This window comes from Pseudorca crassidens, chromosome 4 (assembly GCF_039906515.1).
Source record: "Pseudorca crassidens isolate mPseCra1 chromosome 4, mPseCra1.hap1, whole genome shotgun sequence".
Lineage (NCBI taxonomy): Eukaryota > Metazoa > Chordata > Mammalia > Artiodactyla > Delphinidae > Pseudorca > Pseudorca crassidens.
This window is the reverse complement of record NC_090299.1, coordinates 118,071,471-118,089,362: the sequence shown is the minus strand read 5'-3', so window position 1 is coordinate 118,089,362 and position 17,892 is coordinate 118,071,471. Positions and strand designations below refer to the sequence as shown.

Genomic DNA, 17,892 nt, shown 5'->3' with positions numbered 1-17,892 from the left:
CATATTTCTATGTCTTTGATGAAAAAGTACTGTATCTACTGCCTGTTGTTTGATTCCAGGGTTATTATATAAAGAACTACTGAATATTTTTTCCTGGGGTTGAGTGCTAGAGAAATTTTACCTTTCCTATGAACTACTGTATGGTATACTTTATGAAATTAATGACTCAAAACTTGCCACTCACTGTGGTCTTCTTGTTGTCATGTTTTTCCTTTGGCTTGCTGGAAGCATGACACTAACTTTTGTGCTCAAGACAGTAGATGTTCAAAACTTAAGTCTTCTGGTAAAACAGTCATCTCTTAGCCTGCTTTATTTGACATTTATTCTTAAAACTGGATTTAATGGTTTTATTGTTTCTATATCTTTTATGGTGAGCTGCACAAATCCTTTTTGAAACCATACAGAATATAAATAATAAATGAATGAAGGAATAAAATGACTTGGTTTCATAGGTGTTAAGTGCAGAACTAATCCAGACTTGGTGCTCTTTTCAGCTGAAACTGAAAGTTTTATTCAAGAGAAACTAAGGAAGTGTAACATCTAAAAATTCTTAAACCTTAATGTTTCCTGTTCAGGAACTGACTAGCAGTAACACAGGCCAGTCATGCACAAGTGAAAATGGGGAGGGAGTGAAATACAGGTTATTAAGTCTGAGAAAAATGCAATCAAAGCTTTGGACACCTGCAGGATAAGATCAGTAATGTGGGACATTTTTCTTTTCAAACTCCATAGCTATGGGCTAGCACCTGAACTGATGATAGGAATCATGACACAAGCCCTTTCTTATAGGTCTGTGTAATATGCTGTCTTTTCACAGAACAGATTATATTCAAATTTCCTCTCTTCCTATCAAACTGCCAGCAGCAATAAAGTCTTCTTTGAATTTAGCTTAAAATTTTTTTGGCAGATAGGGGGCAAGGAGGAAATGAGTTTGCTTTGAATTTTTTCAAAGAAAATTTTATTATATCAATATAAGATAAATCATTGAGTCATTTAAATATAAGATTAATATTCAGTGGGGGAATAAGTTACTTTTAAAATTAATTTGAATCAATGGTAGAATAGACTATTCTAAACCTGTAGTTATTTTGAGCCGTATTGATCTCCAAAAGTCACCACTGTGATGTTTTTCATTTTTAATATAACATTTCTGATTTATAATTAATTTAATAAACATCTTAATTTTTTCTCTGGAAAAACACTTTTCATTTTGACAAGCATTTATGAATACCTGTGAGTTTCATACATTCTTCTCAAATGTTTTAGTATAAATTTAATATAAATAGATGATGGAATGTTTATTTTCATGAGATAATTGAGAGAAAATTGACTGGACACTCTATTGTAATTGTGAGATAGGAAAACACATCCCGGGAAAATGACAGCTGGGCCTGCTTATAGAGGTGCTGATACCAAGGAAAGTCATCATGGCATTATTTTTAACTTCCACATCCTTTGTTTACTTGGTTTGACCTGCATTTCCTCCAGTTTTTGCCACTCCAACTAGCCTTTTTTGAATGGTGACATCTCTTACTCTTCTCTAAAATAGTGGTTCTCCAAGTGTGGAACTTGTTAGAAATACAAACTCTTGGCCTTATCTTAGTCCCACTGAATCAGAAACTTTTCAGTGGGACTCAAAAATCTATGTTTTACAAGCTCCTCAGGTAGTTCTGATCCATATTAAAACTTCAGAATCCCTGACTTAAACTATTGGCCAGTCATGCCTTCCCAGTACGAATTTCTGATTCTTCCTGTCTTGGGTTCAAATCATCAGTTCTGTGATCTGAATAGGAATATACTAAAACATATAACGGGTGAAAAATCTCTTCAGCATTGATAATATTTTTCCATAGTGTGCTTAATGACATATTTTCATAGGCTTATTTTTATTTATTTATTAAATTTATTTATTTAAATTTTTTTTTTTTTTGCGATACGCGGGCCTCTCACTGTTGTGGCCTCTCCCGTTGCGGAGCACAGGCTCCGGACGCGCAGACTCAGTGGCCATGGCTCACGGGCCCAGACGCTCCGCGGCATGTGGGATCTTCCCGGACCGGGGCACGAACCCGTGTCCCCTGCATCGGCAGGCGGACTCTCAACCACTGCGCCACCAGGGAAGCCCCATAGACTTATTTTTAGAGAAAAGTTTATATTTGAACTTTATAGTCATGATAAGACTGCATGGAAATTGAGGAAGGAAATTGTGTGTGTGTGTGTGTGTGTGTGAATTCACAGATTTTACAATGATGATTTTTAATCTTATTGTGAGAAATTATATGCTTTCAAATGGATAAAAAAAATCACTGAGTAGCTTTTATTTTAGAAAATGTGTCAGGGCATTAGGTATTTAATTTGAATAGATTTATTTGTTTCTTTTTGACTGGGAATACTTTTGTAGCTAAAATTTTGCTCTTAGTCTAAGCTCTATGATTGTTTTAACCATTTTACCAAACTACCACCAAGTCTGTATGTAACTTCCCCATTACATGAAAAGGTATGCACTGGGAAAAATTACAGGGTACTTCTCAGGCGTGTGAACAATTGCTGTGATGAAATGATATACTCCATTATAGCACTTGGCCAGCTGGTGACTTGTCCTGAGTACCACGACTTCGTTAGTTCTTGAGTCTGGAGCAGCGGGTGTCTTTCAAATATTTGAATCTGAGATGTAGGGTAATCCTTGTCCTAACTAGGACTCTGGTTCCAGTTTGTGTTTGCCATGAACAATGGAATTTGGCAATACGTAAAGACACCAAGTGTATGTTCCCTGATGCAGAAGCAGAAATATTATTTCTGCTTCATAATAAGTGTTTTAGTTTCCAAATATCTCAGGCAGAGCTGTGTGATCTGTTTCACAGCCTTCAGGCCGTCCTTCCACTCCAGTGTGTGATTCTCAATATGCATCAGAATACTTAGAAGCCTTATTAAAACAGAATGTTGGGCCCCAGAGTTCCTGATTTAATAGGTGTGGGGTGGGAGTGAGCAGCCTCATTTCTAACAAGTCTACAGGTGATGCTGATACTGATGCTTCAGGGAGCACACTGTGAGAATGATTTTCTAACGCTGCCTTTCTCAAAGTCAGATCCTCAAATCAGAATCACCTGGACTGCCTAGTAATCTCCAAATCCTCAGGACCTATGCTGAAGACCTGAATCCAAATCTCCAAGGTTTTATGTCAGTGATTTGTATTTTATCAAGCTCCCCAGGTAGTCCAAATCCGCACTCACATCTGAGAACCAGTTAGAGGGGAGGACTGGGCATATAGTTAGCCAGAGAAAACACAAATCAAGTCTCTTTCCAACATTACCAATTTTATACCATGACTTGGCATTCATGGTTGTTTTATACATAGTAGTTGGATGAATTAATGATAATGAATGAATGCAGGCAATTAGTTGCTACTCCCTGTTTGTTCCTAGCATCTTTTCTTTATTCTGCTATAAAATATATTTTCCATATTTTAACTACTTGCTTATTTTACTGCCTCCATCTAGATGGGGAACTTATCTTTTTTTTGTATCTCCAGTGCCAGAAGTCTAGAACATAAAGGTTATTACATATGATTACTACATACATGCAATGCAGTTGGAATAGCGACGTTTCAGAGGTGAAGAGAATATGTGGGGAAAGGGAAATAGATTACTTAGGTTTGATGAGACTAGTGTGTGCTAAGAGACTAGTGTGTGCTAAGAGTTTTGTGGGTGGTCAGGAGCTAGAGTAGTACAGGATGTGAAGGGTCAGAACATGACAAATGGCAAGTCGGGCACTTTGTACCAAATTAACCTTGACAGATGAAATTCATTTGTTAGTCTAGCTCCAGTTGCTTTTTTACCTTTCCTTACCAAGGGAAAAAAAAATAACTTTAGCAGGGTTAGTTTACTGATACATTAAAAAGTCTAGCATAGAAATGGACTATGGTGTAGAGAACAGTTCCTGATACTGTAGTTGAAATAAAGGATCGTTATAATGTTCTTGTTTCTGCTATTGTCCACACCCATTGTCTAAATTCTAAACCCTGTTTAGTCTCCATGAATGGGCTCACAATGCCCTGATTCTTAATAGTGTTGTTTAATTTCCTATTCTGTACTTCATAGACTGCCTCCTGGATTTCAGACCTCTCATGATTTTATTTGTGAATTACCTGAATTTTCAGTCTCCGTCCAAACAACCTAGATTCCTAATTTATAGTCCACTCTGTTCTTTGAGGTCTGTGTGCATTTGTACTGGATTGTTGCTAGCATATGTCTCCCAGTCATAGGCTGGTGCCTGTCACGACTGTTCTGCTCTCAAGCCCATCTGGGGTCTTAAGGTTCTTGTACTAGATTCGTAGGTTTTGCCACCCTTGTCCACAAAGTCCCCATTGTATTCTCCTCATTACTAATGCTGTCTGTCTCTCATCCAAGAGCATACAGGGCAAATTAGTTTGTACTCCTATTTCAATTTTTTAATTAGAAATGAAATGCCAAAAATGTCTAAGGAAATGGCTTTATTACCAACTACAGGTCCAGAGCCTAAGGAGGTTTAAATCTTCTTTCAGATTATGTGAGAATTAGATTTTCGGAGGTCAGTATATATTAAAACCGTACAAAGATCTTTAGTTTAGATTCTGGGCTCAGAACATTAAAGCCAGTTTTGTTTTGTTTTTTACTAATTAAAGCTTGGACATACTCAAAAGATGTAAGTATGTAATTATTCATTGTGTGGGAATGTCCCACTCATTGCAGGACAACCAGCATTGGTCGATAAGCCACATCTTCTATTATTGTGGCACACCAAAACATGCCCACAGATCTCCCAAATGCCTGCTAAGGGTTAGTGTCACCTCTAAAGAAAACTACTGGTTTAGAGTATTCAATTTTCAAGTGCTGGAACTGGGAAGGAACCCACAGAGCATGTGAGTGCTCAAAACCTGAACAAAATCAGCAAGAAAGAGACGAGTGACTATTGGGTAAACATCCGCCAGTGTGTGCCACAAGGAAAAGGCTAGCTAGTATTCTGTAAGGTTCCTTCTCACTACAGAATCCAAACTATTTAATGTCATAAAAAGCAATGTAAGATCATTTATGGGTAAATAATAATCATGGATAATGGATATTTACATTATATATATTCCTAAATCATGATTCAAAATAGCAATTTCTTCAATTGCTAAATATAATTAATAGAACTTCTCTTAATGATAAACAAAAGATATAGCAATTGAGATACTTAAAATCTAAGCTGGCAATAAATAAAAAAGCTGTCATGTGGCAGTTTAGAACAGTGTTAGTGACTAAAATTTTTCAATGTTTAATGCAGTAGCATTTTTGGTATTATTGAGAGCAAATGAAATCAACACTATTTAATTCAAATTTGCCTAATTAAAACTATGCATTATTTTATATCTCAGTTCTTTCTGAGAAAAGGATGTAGATACATTCTTTCATTCTTCCTCATATGGCTGTTATAACAGATGATCAGGGATCACCTCTGAAGTACCTAACATAGTCTCTGGGGCCAGTATATGTTCAGTAGGTGTTTGCTGCATAAATAAATGGTTTTAATGAAACATTTCAGAAAAGACGATGCAGATCTAAGAATATTTTATCATAAATAGTTTTAATATTGAAAACAAATTTTTCTTTGCATTTTTTCTAAGATATTTTACTCCAGGTTATCTTACATGGACTAATATATATATTTTTTTCTGTGTTAAATGCAGGTCTATATAATTATTACAGATGACAAAGTATTAGTAATCATTGAAAGAACAGGCTTTTCTGTATCTCATTGTCATTCTGGTTTTTCTCTTGTCTCAAGTTTTTGTTGTTCTTTTTCACAGGGATTCGATAAACAAGTGGATGTGTCATATATTGCCAAACATTACAACATGAGCAAAAGCAAAGTTGACAACCAGTTCTACAGCGTGGAAGTGGGAGACTCAACCTTCACAGTTCTCAAGCGCTACCAGAATCTAAAGCCTATTGGCTCTGGGGCTCAGGGAATAGTTTGGTAAGTGGGATGGATTTAACTTCTATTTTTCGAAGGAACGTGCTGTATGTGTTGACTACATACACAACACAAACACAAATAAATAGCATGACTTGAGGGGGGAAAATCCATTCTACCAAAGAAAAATAAATTTATGAGCATTATTAGTAATTTACTACCCATTGGCTAACAATATGTACATCTTTGCTTGTGACTAGTTTTTCTAGTCACAAAAAAATCCATTATGCAACAACCATAGAGAAACCAAGTAAACCAGAGGTTTTCTAGCTGTTGCTAAAGCATTTAAAAAATTTTATTTGGATGTTTTCACAGCAAGAAATGAGAGAATATGTGTTCAGATAACCAGCAAGTAAAATTCCCTAGTCTGAAGAAGTATAAATGAGATCTCAAATGTTCCAGTGACTTTTAAAGTTCAATGTTTAAAATTCAGTTGCCTATTAGAAAAAGTGGCATTTAAAAAAAATGTTTGTTGAATATTTCCAAAATGGAAAGATCCTGGGCTCCTTAGTAACTACTCTTTTATGACATTTTGAGTGGCAAATTGAAATGATGACAAATCAGGATTTGACTTACCTGTTATAAAACTCTTGCAAAAGTGATGATAGATTGATAAGGATTTTTTTTTAGGTAGTTTTAACTTGCAGTTTAGCAACCAAATGTATTTAGTATGAACTTATTAGTATAATAATTTTCAGTTTGGTGGCTCACAACTATAAGTAAAAATTTAGGGCATGAACTATAAATATACACATATTTATTTATAAAGGATATTTACTTATAACAATATATTTGTTATGTGAATTACTGCTAAATTAATAATATCCATTTAAAAACAAAAACATCCCTTTTAAGAGATGAGATGAAGTTGAAATAAACATTATTTTAAAAAAAATTTTGTTTTAAAACTCCCTTTTTCCACTCATTTGATTTTTCTTTTTTTTTTGGTGAAAGAAATCTAATACGGTACAATTATTTTTCAAACCTTCATTTTATATTTCATAAGATGATTCTAAAATCTGGTTCACTTCATTTTTAAACTTTTTTTGTTTTTTTAAGACTATATTTTAGAGCAGTTTTAGGTTCACAGCAAATGGATAGGAAGGTACAGATATTTCCCATATATCCCCTGCCCACCCACATACATAGTCTCCCCCAGTATCAACATCCCCCACAAGAATGGTACATTTTTTACAACTGATGAACCTACACTCACACATCATAATCAACAGAACCCATAGTTTACATTAGGGTTCACTCTTGGCGTTTTACATTCTGTGTGTTTGGACAAATGTAAAGTGACATGCATCCATTATTATGGTATCATACGGAGTATTTCCACTGCCCTAAAAATCCTATATACTCCACCTATTCATCCTTCTCCCTACCCCTAACCCCTGGCAACCATTGATCTTTTTACTGTTTCCATAGTTTACCTTTTTCAGAATGCTGTATAGTTTGAATCAAACAGAATATAGTCTTTTCAGATTGGCTTCTTTCACTTAGTAATATGCATTTAAGTTCCCTTCATGTCTTTTCATGGATTAAAAGTTCGCTGAATAGTATTCCATTTTCTGGGTGTACCTTAGTTTATTTAACCATTCATCTACTTAGGACATCTTGGTTGCTTCTGAGTTTTGACAATTGTAAGTAAAGCTGCTTTAAACATTTGTGTGCAGATTTCGTGTGGACATAAATTTTAACGATTCACTTCATATTGACAACTCATTTTAAGTTCACTCTCAGTGCTTAGTCAATGCAAATGGCAGAAGTGCCTGGTTGGTGCACTACTAAATCATTTACTAGCACTTAAACCTCATTTATCAAATATACCAATGCTTTTATTGAAATTCACCTAGTAAATTTCAATCTCTCCTAATGTCAATCAGGAGACAAAAATCAATTGTTTTTGCAATTTGAAGATGGAACATTTTAATATTTTAAAATAATGGGCCAAGCCTTTTATTTTGTAGGTAAACAGCTAAGTAAATTTTTATTTTCAATGTTTATTTGTTTATTTATTATGGTGCAAGGATGCAGGTGAACCTCTTTGTGACACAAAATAATTTCAAGGTGTGGTAGGCAGAATAATGGTCCCTCAAAGATGCCCAGACCATAATCTCCAGAATTCTTGATATGTTATCTTATATGACAAAACTTTTGACATATAACTTTAAGATTAAAGGCCTTAAAATGGGGCAATTATCCTGGAATATCCAGGTGGGACCTATCTAATCATATGAGTTTTTAAAAGTGGAAAGAAAGAAGAATGGGTCAGAGAGATGCAATGAGAGAGAAGGGATAAGAGATTCAAAACATGAGAGGGACTTGCCTTATTGTTGCTGGTTTTGAAGATAGAGGAAAAGTGTCAGGAGACAAGGAATGGGGTGGCTTCTAGAAGCTGGGAATGGCCCTCAGCTGCCAATTAGCAAGAAAATGGAGACCACAGTCATACAACAATGAGGAATTGAAATTTGCCAGCAAATCCAAATGAGCAAGGAAACATATTGTCCTCTAGCACCTCCAGAAAGGAACTCAGCCTGCTGATATCTGGACTTTAGCCCCGTGAGACTCATGTAGGACTTCTGACCTAAAGAACTGCAAGATAATAAATTTATGTTGTTTGAGCAGCTAAGCTTGTGGTGATTTGTTGTGGCGTTAATACTAATACACATAGTATAGTAAAGATTCTACTATTAAGATGATTGCTATTCTTCAAAAAGCTGGCACACTGAACTATAGTGTTGTCAAAGGAAGGAGTTCAGGGTGCCTCTGTCAATCCTCCCCAAACTGTGGAATTCCCTTTTTCCTTCCAAGATGCATATCTTTTACCTTAGGTTACATGTGACTAATGCTAGGAGGATAAAGTGTGTTTGGGAGAGATCAATAATAATTATTAGTAAGGTTTAATTTATTTTCTAGATTACAAGATATGTTTATATTTTCTTCTGCATTCTACTGAATGGCTTGGATACCACTTGGAGAGTGGGAACCCTGTTTAAGAGGTCACTGCATTCATGAAGAACTTTCAAAGAGAAATAGAAAATAAAACAAAACCAAAAATTCTTATGAAGGAGGAGAGATAGGAGATGGAGAAAACAGTGATTCCTAGCTACCTTTTTTAAATGGAAAATTGTAGAACATGAGAAAGTTTTTCTAAGATCCTCAGTTTGGATGCTCAAATATTCATTGGAATTGTTTCATTTTCTTTCAGATAAAACTGCCACGAAAATGAGAACTACTAATAAAAGGAAGTTTTATTTAATGATTCAAAAATAGGCCCAAAGCAACATTTTGCTTAAGAAGTTAACAGATTGTCCCAGAAAGATTTGAAAATCTACTAGTACTAATAATTTTGTATGTTTTATAGGGCATATTGGGCTTCTGTTTCTCCTTGTATAGGATGGATATCTCATACAAGGTCTTAGGTATAGTAACTGAAATAAACTCCAGTAAATAAAATGTCCTTGATCAAAATTTTTACTCCAGGCCTACAATAAATTTATCAGCAAATTTGTCAGTAAAAGGACAACTGAATTCCAAAATGTTAGTCTTGGAGTTTCCTGGGATTATTATTAGTCTTTTAGTCAGTAGCTGAGGGAAATAAAACTAGCAAAGATGAAGTTGAAGGGGCAGAAATGGGATGGCATGTTTCTCTACCTCATCTTCAGTCTTCCACTCTACCATGGGCACAGATGCCACAATTCCAGCACATTCCTCTCTGGACATGAATATAGTTGTCTCTTCCTCAACCTAACTTTGAGTTATCTTTGTTTACTTATCATAACCTGGGTTTGTAATGTACTATTTTTCTCGAAGATTTATTTTTGTAGTAATTTGTCTTATCAACCTGCCTTATATTTAATTTCCTTCCTATTGCCTTTTGTCAATGGTGCGTTCATCCACTTCTCTCACACTGAACACGCATCCATCCCCCAGTATGCTTGTAAAATCCACACCTTTCCTCTATTCGTGAAAACTCAGATTTGCATATTTTGAACGTCCCACACAATCCTGAGTATAGTAATTGGGAGAAATGGAAACTCAGTATCTGGGGCCCAGAAGGAGGTGGAGGGCAGACAATGTGAAACAGATGATTTATTTATTTTACTTTACTTTCTTTAGAGCAGGAATAAGACATGGAGGAACCAAATCCAAAAGAGATGCTCATTAGCAATTCTTTTATTTTGGCATATATTACTATAAAATTCTGTGTGTGTGTATTAGAAGGATTTTTAGTTTTCAGGTATAATTGTTGATATATTGGTACTTATGTCACAGAATCCCCATCCTCCTAACTTGTTTGAAATGGATTCTCATTTCTCCTGCTCCAGTTACCTTAAACTTGTTATTGGTTTCTTACACTTTGTTTCCTCTCTTTGGATGGCTTCACTGCTTATTTTTTTATCAGGAAAACAAATAGGCAATACTAAAATATCTTCCAAAAGAATTCACCATTATCATGCTATTTTTTCATTCACCATGGATGATAGACCAACTATATCAGTATTAAGAATCATTAAATAAAATCTAATATGAAATCTTTTGGAATAAGTAAAAAATTTATTTCTACCATGGAGGAAAAAATGAATATTATCCATTGAAACAAAAAGAAACAATGATTATTCTCCTTCTCCAAGTGAACAAAGAAGTCCTCTATAGTTTCCTAGGTGGGGAATTGTAAAGTGATCTATAAAATGTGTTTTCTTTTTGTTTGTGTTTTTTTTTGTTGTTGTTGTTGTTATACTTTAAGACTTTATTAAAGAATACATAAGAGAGAAATTTCAGAAATGTATTCAACATTTTGAACTAATACCCTTAATCAGGTACACTTAATATTTGACCAAACCCGTTTGTATTTTATTTCATTTAGAAAAGTTTATATTTTATTAAAACTTATTTGAGTTGCAGAATGCCTTTCATCAATAATGTAGTCTTTTATCAGCCTTTAGAAACAATTTTTTTTACATCTTTATTGGAATATAATTGGTTTACAATGGTGTGTTAGTTTCTGCTTTATAACAAAGTGAATCAGTTATACATATACATATGTTCCCATATCTCTTCCCTCTTGTGTCTCCCTCCCTCCCACCCTCACTATCCCACCCCTCTAGGTGGTCACAAAGCACCGAGTTGATCTCCCTAAGCTGTGCGGCTGCTTTCCACTAGCTATCTATTTTACGTTTGGTAGTGTATATATGTCCATGCCACTCTCTCACTTTGTCCCAGCTTACCCTTCCCCCTCCCCATATCCTCAAGTCCATTCTCTAGTAGGTCTGTGTCTTTATTCCTGTCTTACCCCAAGGTTCTTCATGACATGTTTTTCTTTTAGATTCCATATATATGTGTTAGCATACGGTATTTGTCTTTCTCTTTCTGACTTACTTCACTCTGTATGACAGACTCTAGGTCCATCCACCTCACTACAAATAACTCAATTTCGTTTCTTTTTATGGCTGAGTAATATTCCATTGTATATATGGGCCACATCTTCTTTATCTATTCATCTGATGATGGACACTTAGGCTGTTTCCATCTTCTGGCTATTGTAAATACAGCTGCAATGAACATTTTGGTACATGACTATTTTTGAATCATGGTTTTCTCAGGGTATATGCCCAGTAGTGGGATTGCTGGGTCATATGGTAGTTCTATTTGTAGTTTTTTAAGGAACCTCCTACTGTTCTCCATAGTGGCTGTACCAATTCACATTCCCACCAGCAGTGCAAGAGTGTTCCCTTTTCTCCACACCCTCTCCAGCATTTATTGTTTCTAGATTTTTTGATGATGGCCATTCTGACCAGTGTGAGATGATATCTCATTGTAGTTTTGATTTGCATTTCTCTAATGATTAATGATGTTGAGCATTCATTCATGTGTTTGTTGGCACTCTGTATATCTTTGGAGAAATGTCTATTTAGGTCTTCTGCCCATTTTTGGATTGGGTTGTTTTTTTTGTTATTGAGCTAAATGAGCTGCTTATAAATTTTGGAGATTAATCCTTTATCAGTTGTTTCATTTGCAAATATTTTCTCCCATTCCGAGGGTTGTCTTTTGGTCTTGTTTATTGTTTCCTTTGCTGTGCAAAAGCTTTGAAGTTTCATTAGGTCCCATTTGTTTATTTTTGTTTTTATTTCCATTTATCTAGGATGTGGGTCAAAAAAGATCTTGCTGTGATTTATGTCATAGAGTGTTCTGCCTATGTTTTCCTCTAAGAGTTTGATAGTTTCTGGCCTTACATAAAATGTGTTTTTAACAACAGTAGTCAGGAGCCAGATGAACAAATCATTTCAGAGCATTTTTCTCATCATCAGAAGAGGATGTGAAAGTGGCGGCAAAATTCAACGACCAAGTTTAGCAGAGAAAACTTGCAAAGTTTGGTCTCCCCCTTAACTGAAAAGAGCTGATTGCACAGTTTTAAACGACGGGACGTAAAACCATATTCTTTCTTTCTTGGGCTTGTTCTCTTTGTCATCTACATGTAATTAACTTGTAAGCAGTCCCAATCCAATTTTGCAAGGTGATCTTTTACAAGATATTTATGTCAAAGATGTAAGCTAAATACTGAAAAAGCATAGATTTATAGTGGCTTATTGTAAAAAAATCTGTACCTGGAAAATTAAATATTTAGAAACAAATGTTATATACTCTATATTAACTAAATTTTCCTAAAATTCCAGTTAGAGCAGGATGATATAGAAGTAGAAATAATTGTAGTCATAAGATGCCCTGGAAATAATGCAGTGGATTAATCTATCTTAAATTATATATATATTCATATATGTATATACAGAATGAATGTATAACAAATACATAATTTATAATATATTACATATGTATATATAATTTATATACATACTAACCCAATGGATTAGTTTATCTTAATTGAATTTATATGCTATATATTTTACACACATGTATTTTATGTATATAGGATATAAATTATTTTGTTTTTCACAAAAATTTAAAAAATCATTTCTGGTGAATGTCCTTCAACCAGCGGTCTGTAGCAACAAGCTCCTATGCAGATAAACAATCTAAGATTTAAATTGCCAGTCATGTTCAGCAGAACCTTGGGTGTTCACATATTCTTATTCCATCACCCTCCTTTGATAAGTGGATATTGGTGAGTATGGTGAGCCTGCCTAGCAATGTCCTATCAGCCCAGTCAAGTTAAGTGTTAGATAGACTGAAGAGAAGTCTTGAGTTCCTGTACCTGTGGCTTTTTTTTTTTTTTTCTATTTAATATGGGTGTGATCTACCTTGAAGGAGGACAGGGATAGAAAACATTCTATAAGAAACATCGTGATCCAGGAAACTTAGTCACAGCATTGTATCTAGTGGGCCCTTCCTTGGCTCAGCATCTGAAACTGCAGCTATATTATCTTTGTACCTATGTATACATATGTGTTTGAATCTTGTTTACTCCCAAATAGGATTTAAAGTTATGGAAAAAGATAAATGTGACTTAGTATCCACCTAACATAAGGGATTTGAGGGAAGATGGTAACCCTATCCCTTTGAGTAGAGTCTCCTTAAGGGTAATGATATGTGATAAGGCTAAGTTGTTGACTGAAGGAGTAGAAAGAAAGGGGTTTTCTTTGTGGTTTGTTTTGCTTTTGTTTTTTAAAATGTGGAACATAGTTTGAATCTTTGCCTTCCTATTTCCACATAGTACTAGTAAGTAGAAATACTCTGGGTAAGCCAGAGCACTCATCAAAAACCAAACCAAACACGACAATCCAACAGAATCAAGAGCCAACCCCCCAAAATCTCAGAATTTGTTCAAATGCTCAAAATAATTACTGATAATAGTGCCAAGTCAAGACACATTAGTAGAACAATCACCATTTGAAGAAGTGGAATCTTCTTCAAATAATAATAGCTTCCATATGCTTTAAAAAATGGTTTATGGAAAGTCCCCCCTTTTTAATGTGCTCATTTTCATTAAAAAAAAAAAAGACATTATTGACTCACTGATGCTTTTAGCCCCTTTTCTTATCTTGGTGATGAATTGGAGCTATTCTATCTAGACTCTGATTTAATCACCCTTGAAATAATGGCACACATTTACAAAATGACTGGCAAAGGTTAGGAGATATCTGTAGATATACACCAAAACAAAAGAGTTTGAACCTTGGCCATGTTAGGGTATATGATGGAAAGATAGTCAATATCTATTTATTGCTGATTAAGATTGGGAGGGAAATTAATTAAGTAAATTATCTGAATTCTGTAAAATATTTACACATTTAAATATTGATTCAATTACAGATATTTTAAGATACCTTATATTATCGTGTTCAGTCATTATAGTTATAGATATACTTACACCTTAGAATAATTGAATTTCCCATTGTGCTTTATCAATGATAGTATTTAACATTCAGTCTTTCAGAACCTTGGTTTACTCATCTGTAAAATGGAGATATCAGGGGCTTCCCTGGTGGTGCGGTGGTTGGGAGTCCACCTGCCGATGCAGGGGACACGGGTTCGTGACCCCGTCTGGGAAGATCCCACATGCCGCGGAGCGGCTGGGCCCGTGAGCCATGGCCACTGAGCCTGCGCATCCGGAGCCTGTGCTCCGCAAGGGGAGAGGCCACAGCAGTGAGAGGCCCGCATACCGCAAAAAAAAAAAAAAAAAAAAAAAAAAAATGGAGATATCAGTATCTTGCAGTACTCAAAAAGTATAAAACAAACTAGATATATGAAATTGCCTTATAAATCTGGTATTGTCATGAATTTTAGTAGATTCAAGGAAGGTAGACTTAATGTTACTCTTTTATATCAATGGAAAATTGCAAAAGGTCAACATGTGTAACCCAAGAAGATGGCTGATTGTAACAGTTGCTTAATCTTCAGACTGTGCATATTGTTTGCATATTGTAGTTGAGAATATGAGTTTTAAAAAATGACTTAACTAATGCTCCATGATTGAGTCAAGAAAAGAAGCATCTGAACATTTTCATTCCTATCTTTCAATCTGAGTTTCAGTTAACCTAGGATATTTATAATATTTATACAAGTTTTAAATATTAGTTTTTAAATTTGCAACATGGCTACACACACGCAGCTAACCATCTTTAAGCACAGAATTTGGATAGAAGAATTTTATGGTAATGAGGTTGATGGTACAAAGAGAGATGGTGAAATCATCCAGAGGGTGATCAGACTTCCTAAATAACACAAGAGACCTGATCAGTGGGTCCTGAATGATGATTTTGTTTCTGAAACTTCCATGATCCTGTGGTGCATTTCTCTTCTTAGAGTTCCAAACGAGCCATTACGCTAAATGATGCAGTTTACTAACACGTTTCCATTTAGCCTCTGACCAGGGGCCATGATTACCATCTGATCCACATCTGGAATATCAGCACATCTTGTATCCTTGTTATTTTCCATTAATTTTATAATTTAGACCCTTTATTTCAAACTTATTTTTTAATTAAAAAATTTTCAATTATGGTTTACTACAGGATATTGAATATAGTTCCCTGTGTGTATATGTTTTTAATTGCAACCTTCTTGATATAAGGAGCGTTGAGCTTTAAATATTGCCTTTTGTATTGGTAGGGCAGTTGAGGCTGTAATGGTCCAGTGTAGTAGGACAGAATAAGACACTGTATTCTCCTTCCATATTTCACTGTTAATTCTTGGCCCTGTTGCATAGCACAAGCCCCAAATATTTACTTACTGTATTGCTTGATTGGTGATTAAGACTTGTAAGTATCACCTTTTATCCTTCACAGAGAAAATGTGGCTCTGAGTAACCATGGGCAAGGTTTAGTAGCAGTATGTTTACGGGGAAAAAAATTATAAATTCCATACTTCTGTTTGTTAACCATAAAGTATGTATGTGTTCATCAGTGCAATAACTGATGCTGAAGGGGTTGGTCGTATAAAATATTAAAAACTATATTTGGTTTTACAGTGTATTATGGACATGTATTCTGAATTCTGTCTTTCTTTCATAAATTTGTAATCAATTTATATCATTGTAGTTAAAATTGATAGCAAGAGTTTGTAGCCCAGAAGCATTTTTGTTGGTAGAAGGGAAAAATAGTCATTTAAATTCCATAGATAATTATTCACTTATAGATGACTGAGTCTTCTCTATAAATCAGTTATTGATATAAATGCTAATGTCCTTATCAGCAGAAATAATTAGTAAATCAATTCTATTTTTTCAGTTTCTACTTCAATCCCAAAGATAAAAAGTTTGTGACACTAATTCTTATTTCTTGTAGGACCTGTCTTCTAGGGCAGCGGTCTCCAACCTTTTTGGCACCAGGGACCGGTTTCCTGGAAGACAGTTTTTCCACAGACGGGGTCAGGGTGGGGTCATCGAGGGAGAGGGCGTGGTTCCGGAATTAATGCCAGCGTCGGGGAGCAGCAGATGACACTTCACTCGCTCGCCGGCTGCTCACCTCTTGCTGTGCAGCCCAGTTCCTAACAGGCTTCGGACTGGTACTGGGACCCCTGTTCAAGGGCATCAATAGGTATTTTTATTGCAAAAATAAAATTAGTTTATGCTTCATGAACTCTTTTGCCAGATGCATACATTCTGATTGTTAGGATTAAAGTGCATTCATGGTTATAATTTTTTAAAGAAACCTGAAACCCAAATATAAATACCTAAAGGCTTAATCCTGCACTATCCTGCATTTTGGGAAAGACAGCATTCCTCACAGAAAGGAAGCAATGTCTTCAGTTAAATGAAATTATGCTAAATAACAGATGGCAATTGCTGCTCCTCGGATTCCAGAAATCATTCTCATTTACTACTCTGAGACCTGTCCATTCTATCTGTAGATTAAGATAATTTAAAAAAAAGAAACAAAAGGAGAGCAGGTAGGTGTTATAAATAATGTAACTAAAAATACTGAGGTTTCGAGGAGATTTTTATAAGGCTCAGAGGAAAGGTACTTGGCCCCTCTCTTCTATGGAGTCATGCTTCTGGCCTGTTACAGCATCATGTTCTGTTTATAGAGTCTGAGCTCTCTTGCTAATCATGGATTTGAACACAGAAGCTGAGGACAAAGGAAGACATCTTTTAGAAGTTCGAGTGACAGCCCTATCATCCTCTGGTTCTGCTCTCTATTCCTGGATTTGTTAAATTTATTTAAAATATTTGACCTTGTCAAGTGAATTTCACTTTACACGTCCAGTGTTCTGAATCCAGCGTTGAACCATTGCATTTAAGCTTTTTTGTATGATGGGGTTGTCAATCACCAACAGAGAGGGAATTTAGCCACTTCGTTTAACATGGGGTTTCTTTTCTTTAAAGACATGTACTTAAGAGACCTCTTAGCTGTGCTTTTCTTCATCTATATTCACCTTTATTTTTTATCATTAAAAATGTTTTCCACAGAAGGTTTTAATATATCTATTCATAAAGTCAAGATTTTACTTCCAATCCAGGGACATACAATGCCAAATATATTTTAAAATTTTTTCTTTGGGCTCATCTAGAACCGGAAAATATGGCTGGGGAAGGTGTGCCCTGCACCAGGACACATGGATGGGGGAGTGTGTAGGGGCTGATACCCAGGCTGCCCTTCACCTGCACAGCAGCGTGCCCGGGTCGGGGTGTTCCCTTTATCCTGAGGAGCTACGTTTTCCTAATTCACACATCACACCTGAACTGCTATTGAATGAATGAACTTTAGATTTCAGGTGACTGAGGAGAGACACTCAATTTATCTAGCAAAAATACTAGTTGGAGAGTAACTAGTATGCAGTGGAAATCTAGTAAGTTTAGGATGTTAAATAATTCACTGGCACGGGAATGTAAGAAATTGGAAGGGAATAGGGAGCAGAGGAAAATTAAAAGCCAAATTGTCACACGTTAATGCTGTTCCTTCTCTCACCTCCTTTCTGTCCCTGTATCTCCTTAAAGACGTC

General features: G+C 35.4%; 1 protein-coding gene across 15 annotated transcripts in view; it reads left to right on the top strand.

Annotated features, from left to right (window-relative positions):
* MAPK10 (mitogen-activated protein kinase 10) overlaps positions 1-17,892 on the top strand; it is a 623,441-nt gene that overhangs the window by 471,844 nt on the left and 133,705 nt on the right. For all 15 annotated transcript variants that reach the window (XM_067736530.1, XM_067736535.1, XM_067736531.1 and 12 more), the window contains one exon: positions 5,822-5,991. In XM_067736530.1, the coding sequence (XP_067592631.1) occupies positions 5,822-5,991 (170 nt within the window). The remainder of the gene's footprint in view (positions 1-5,821; positions 5,992-17,892) is intronic.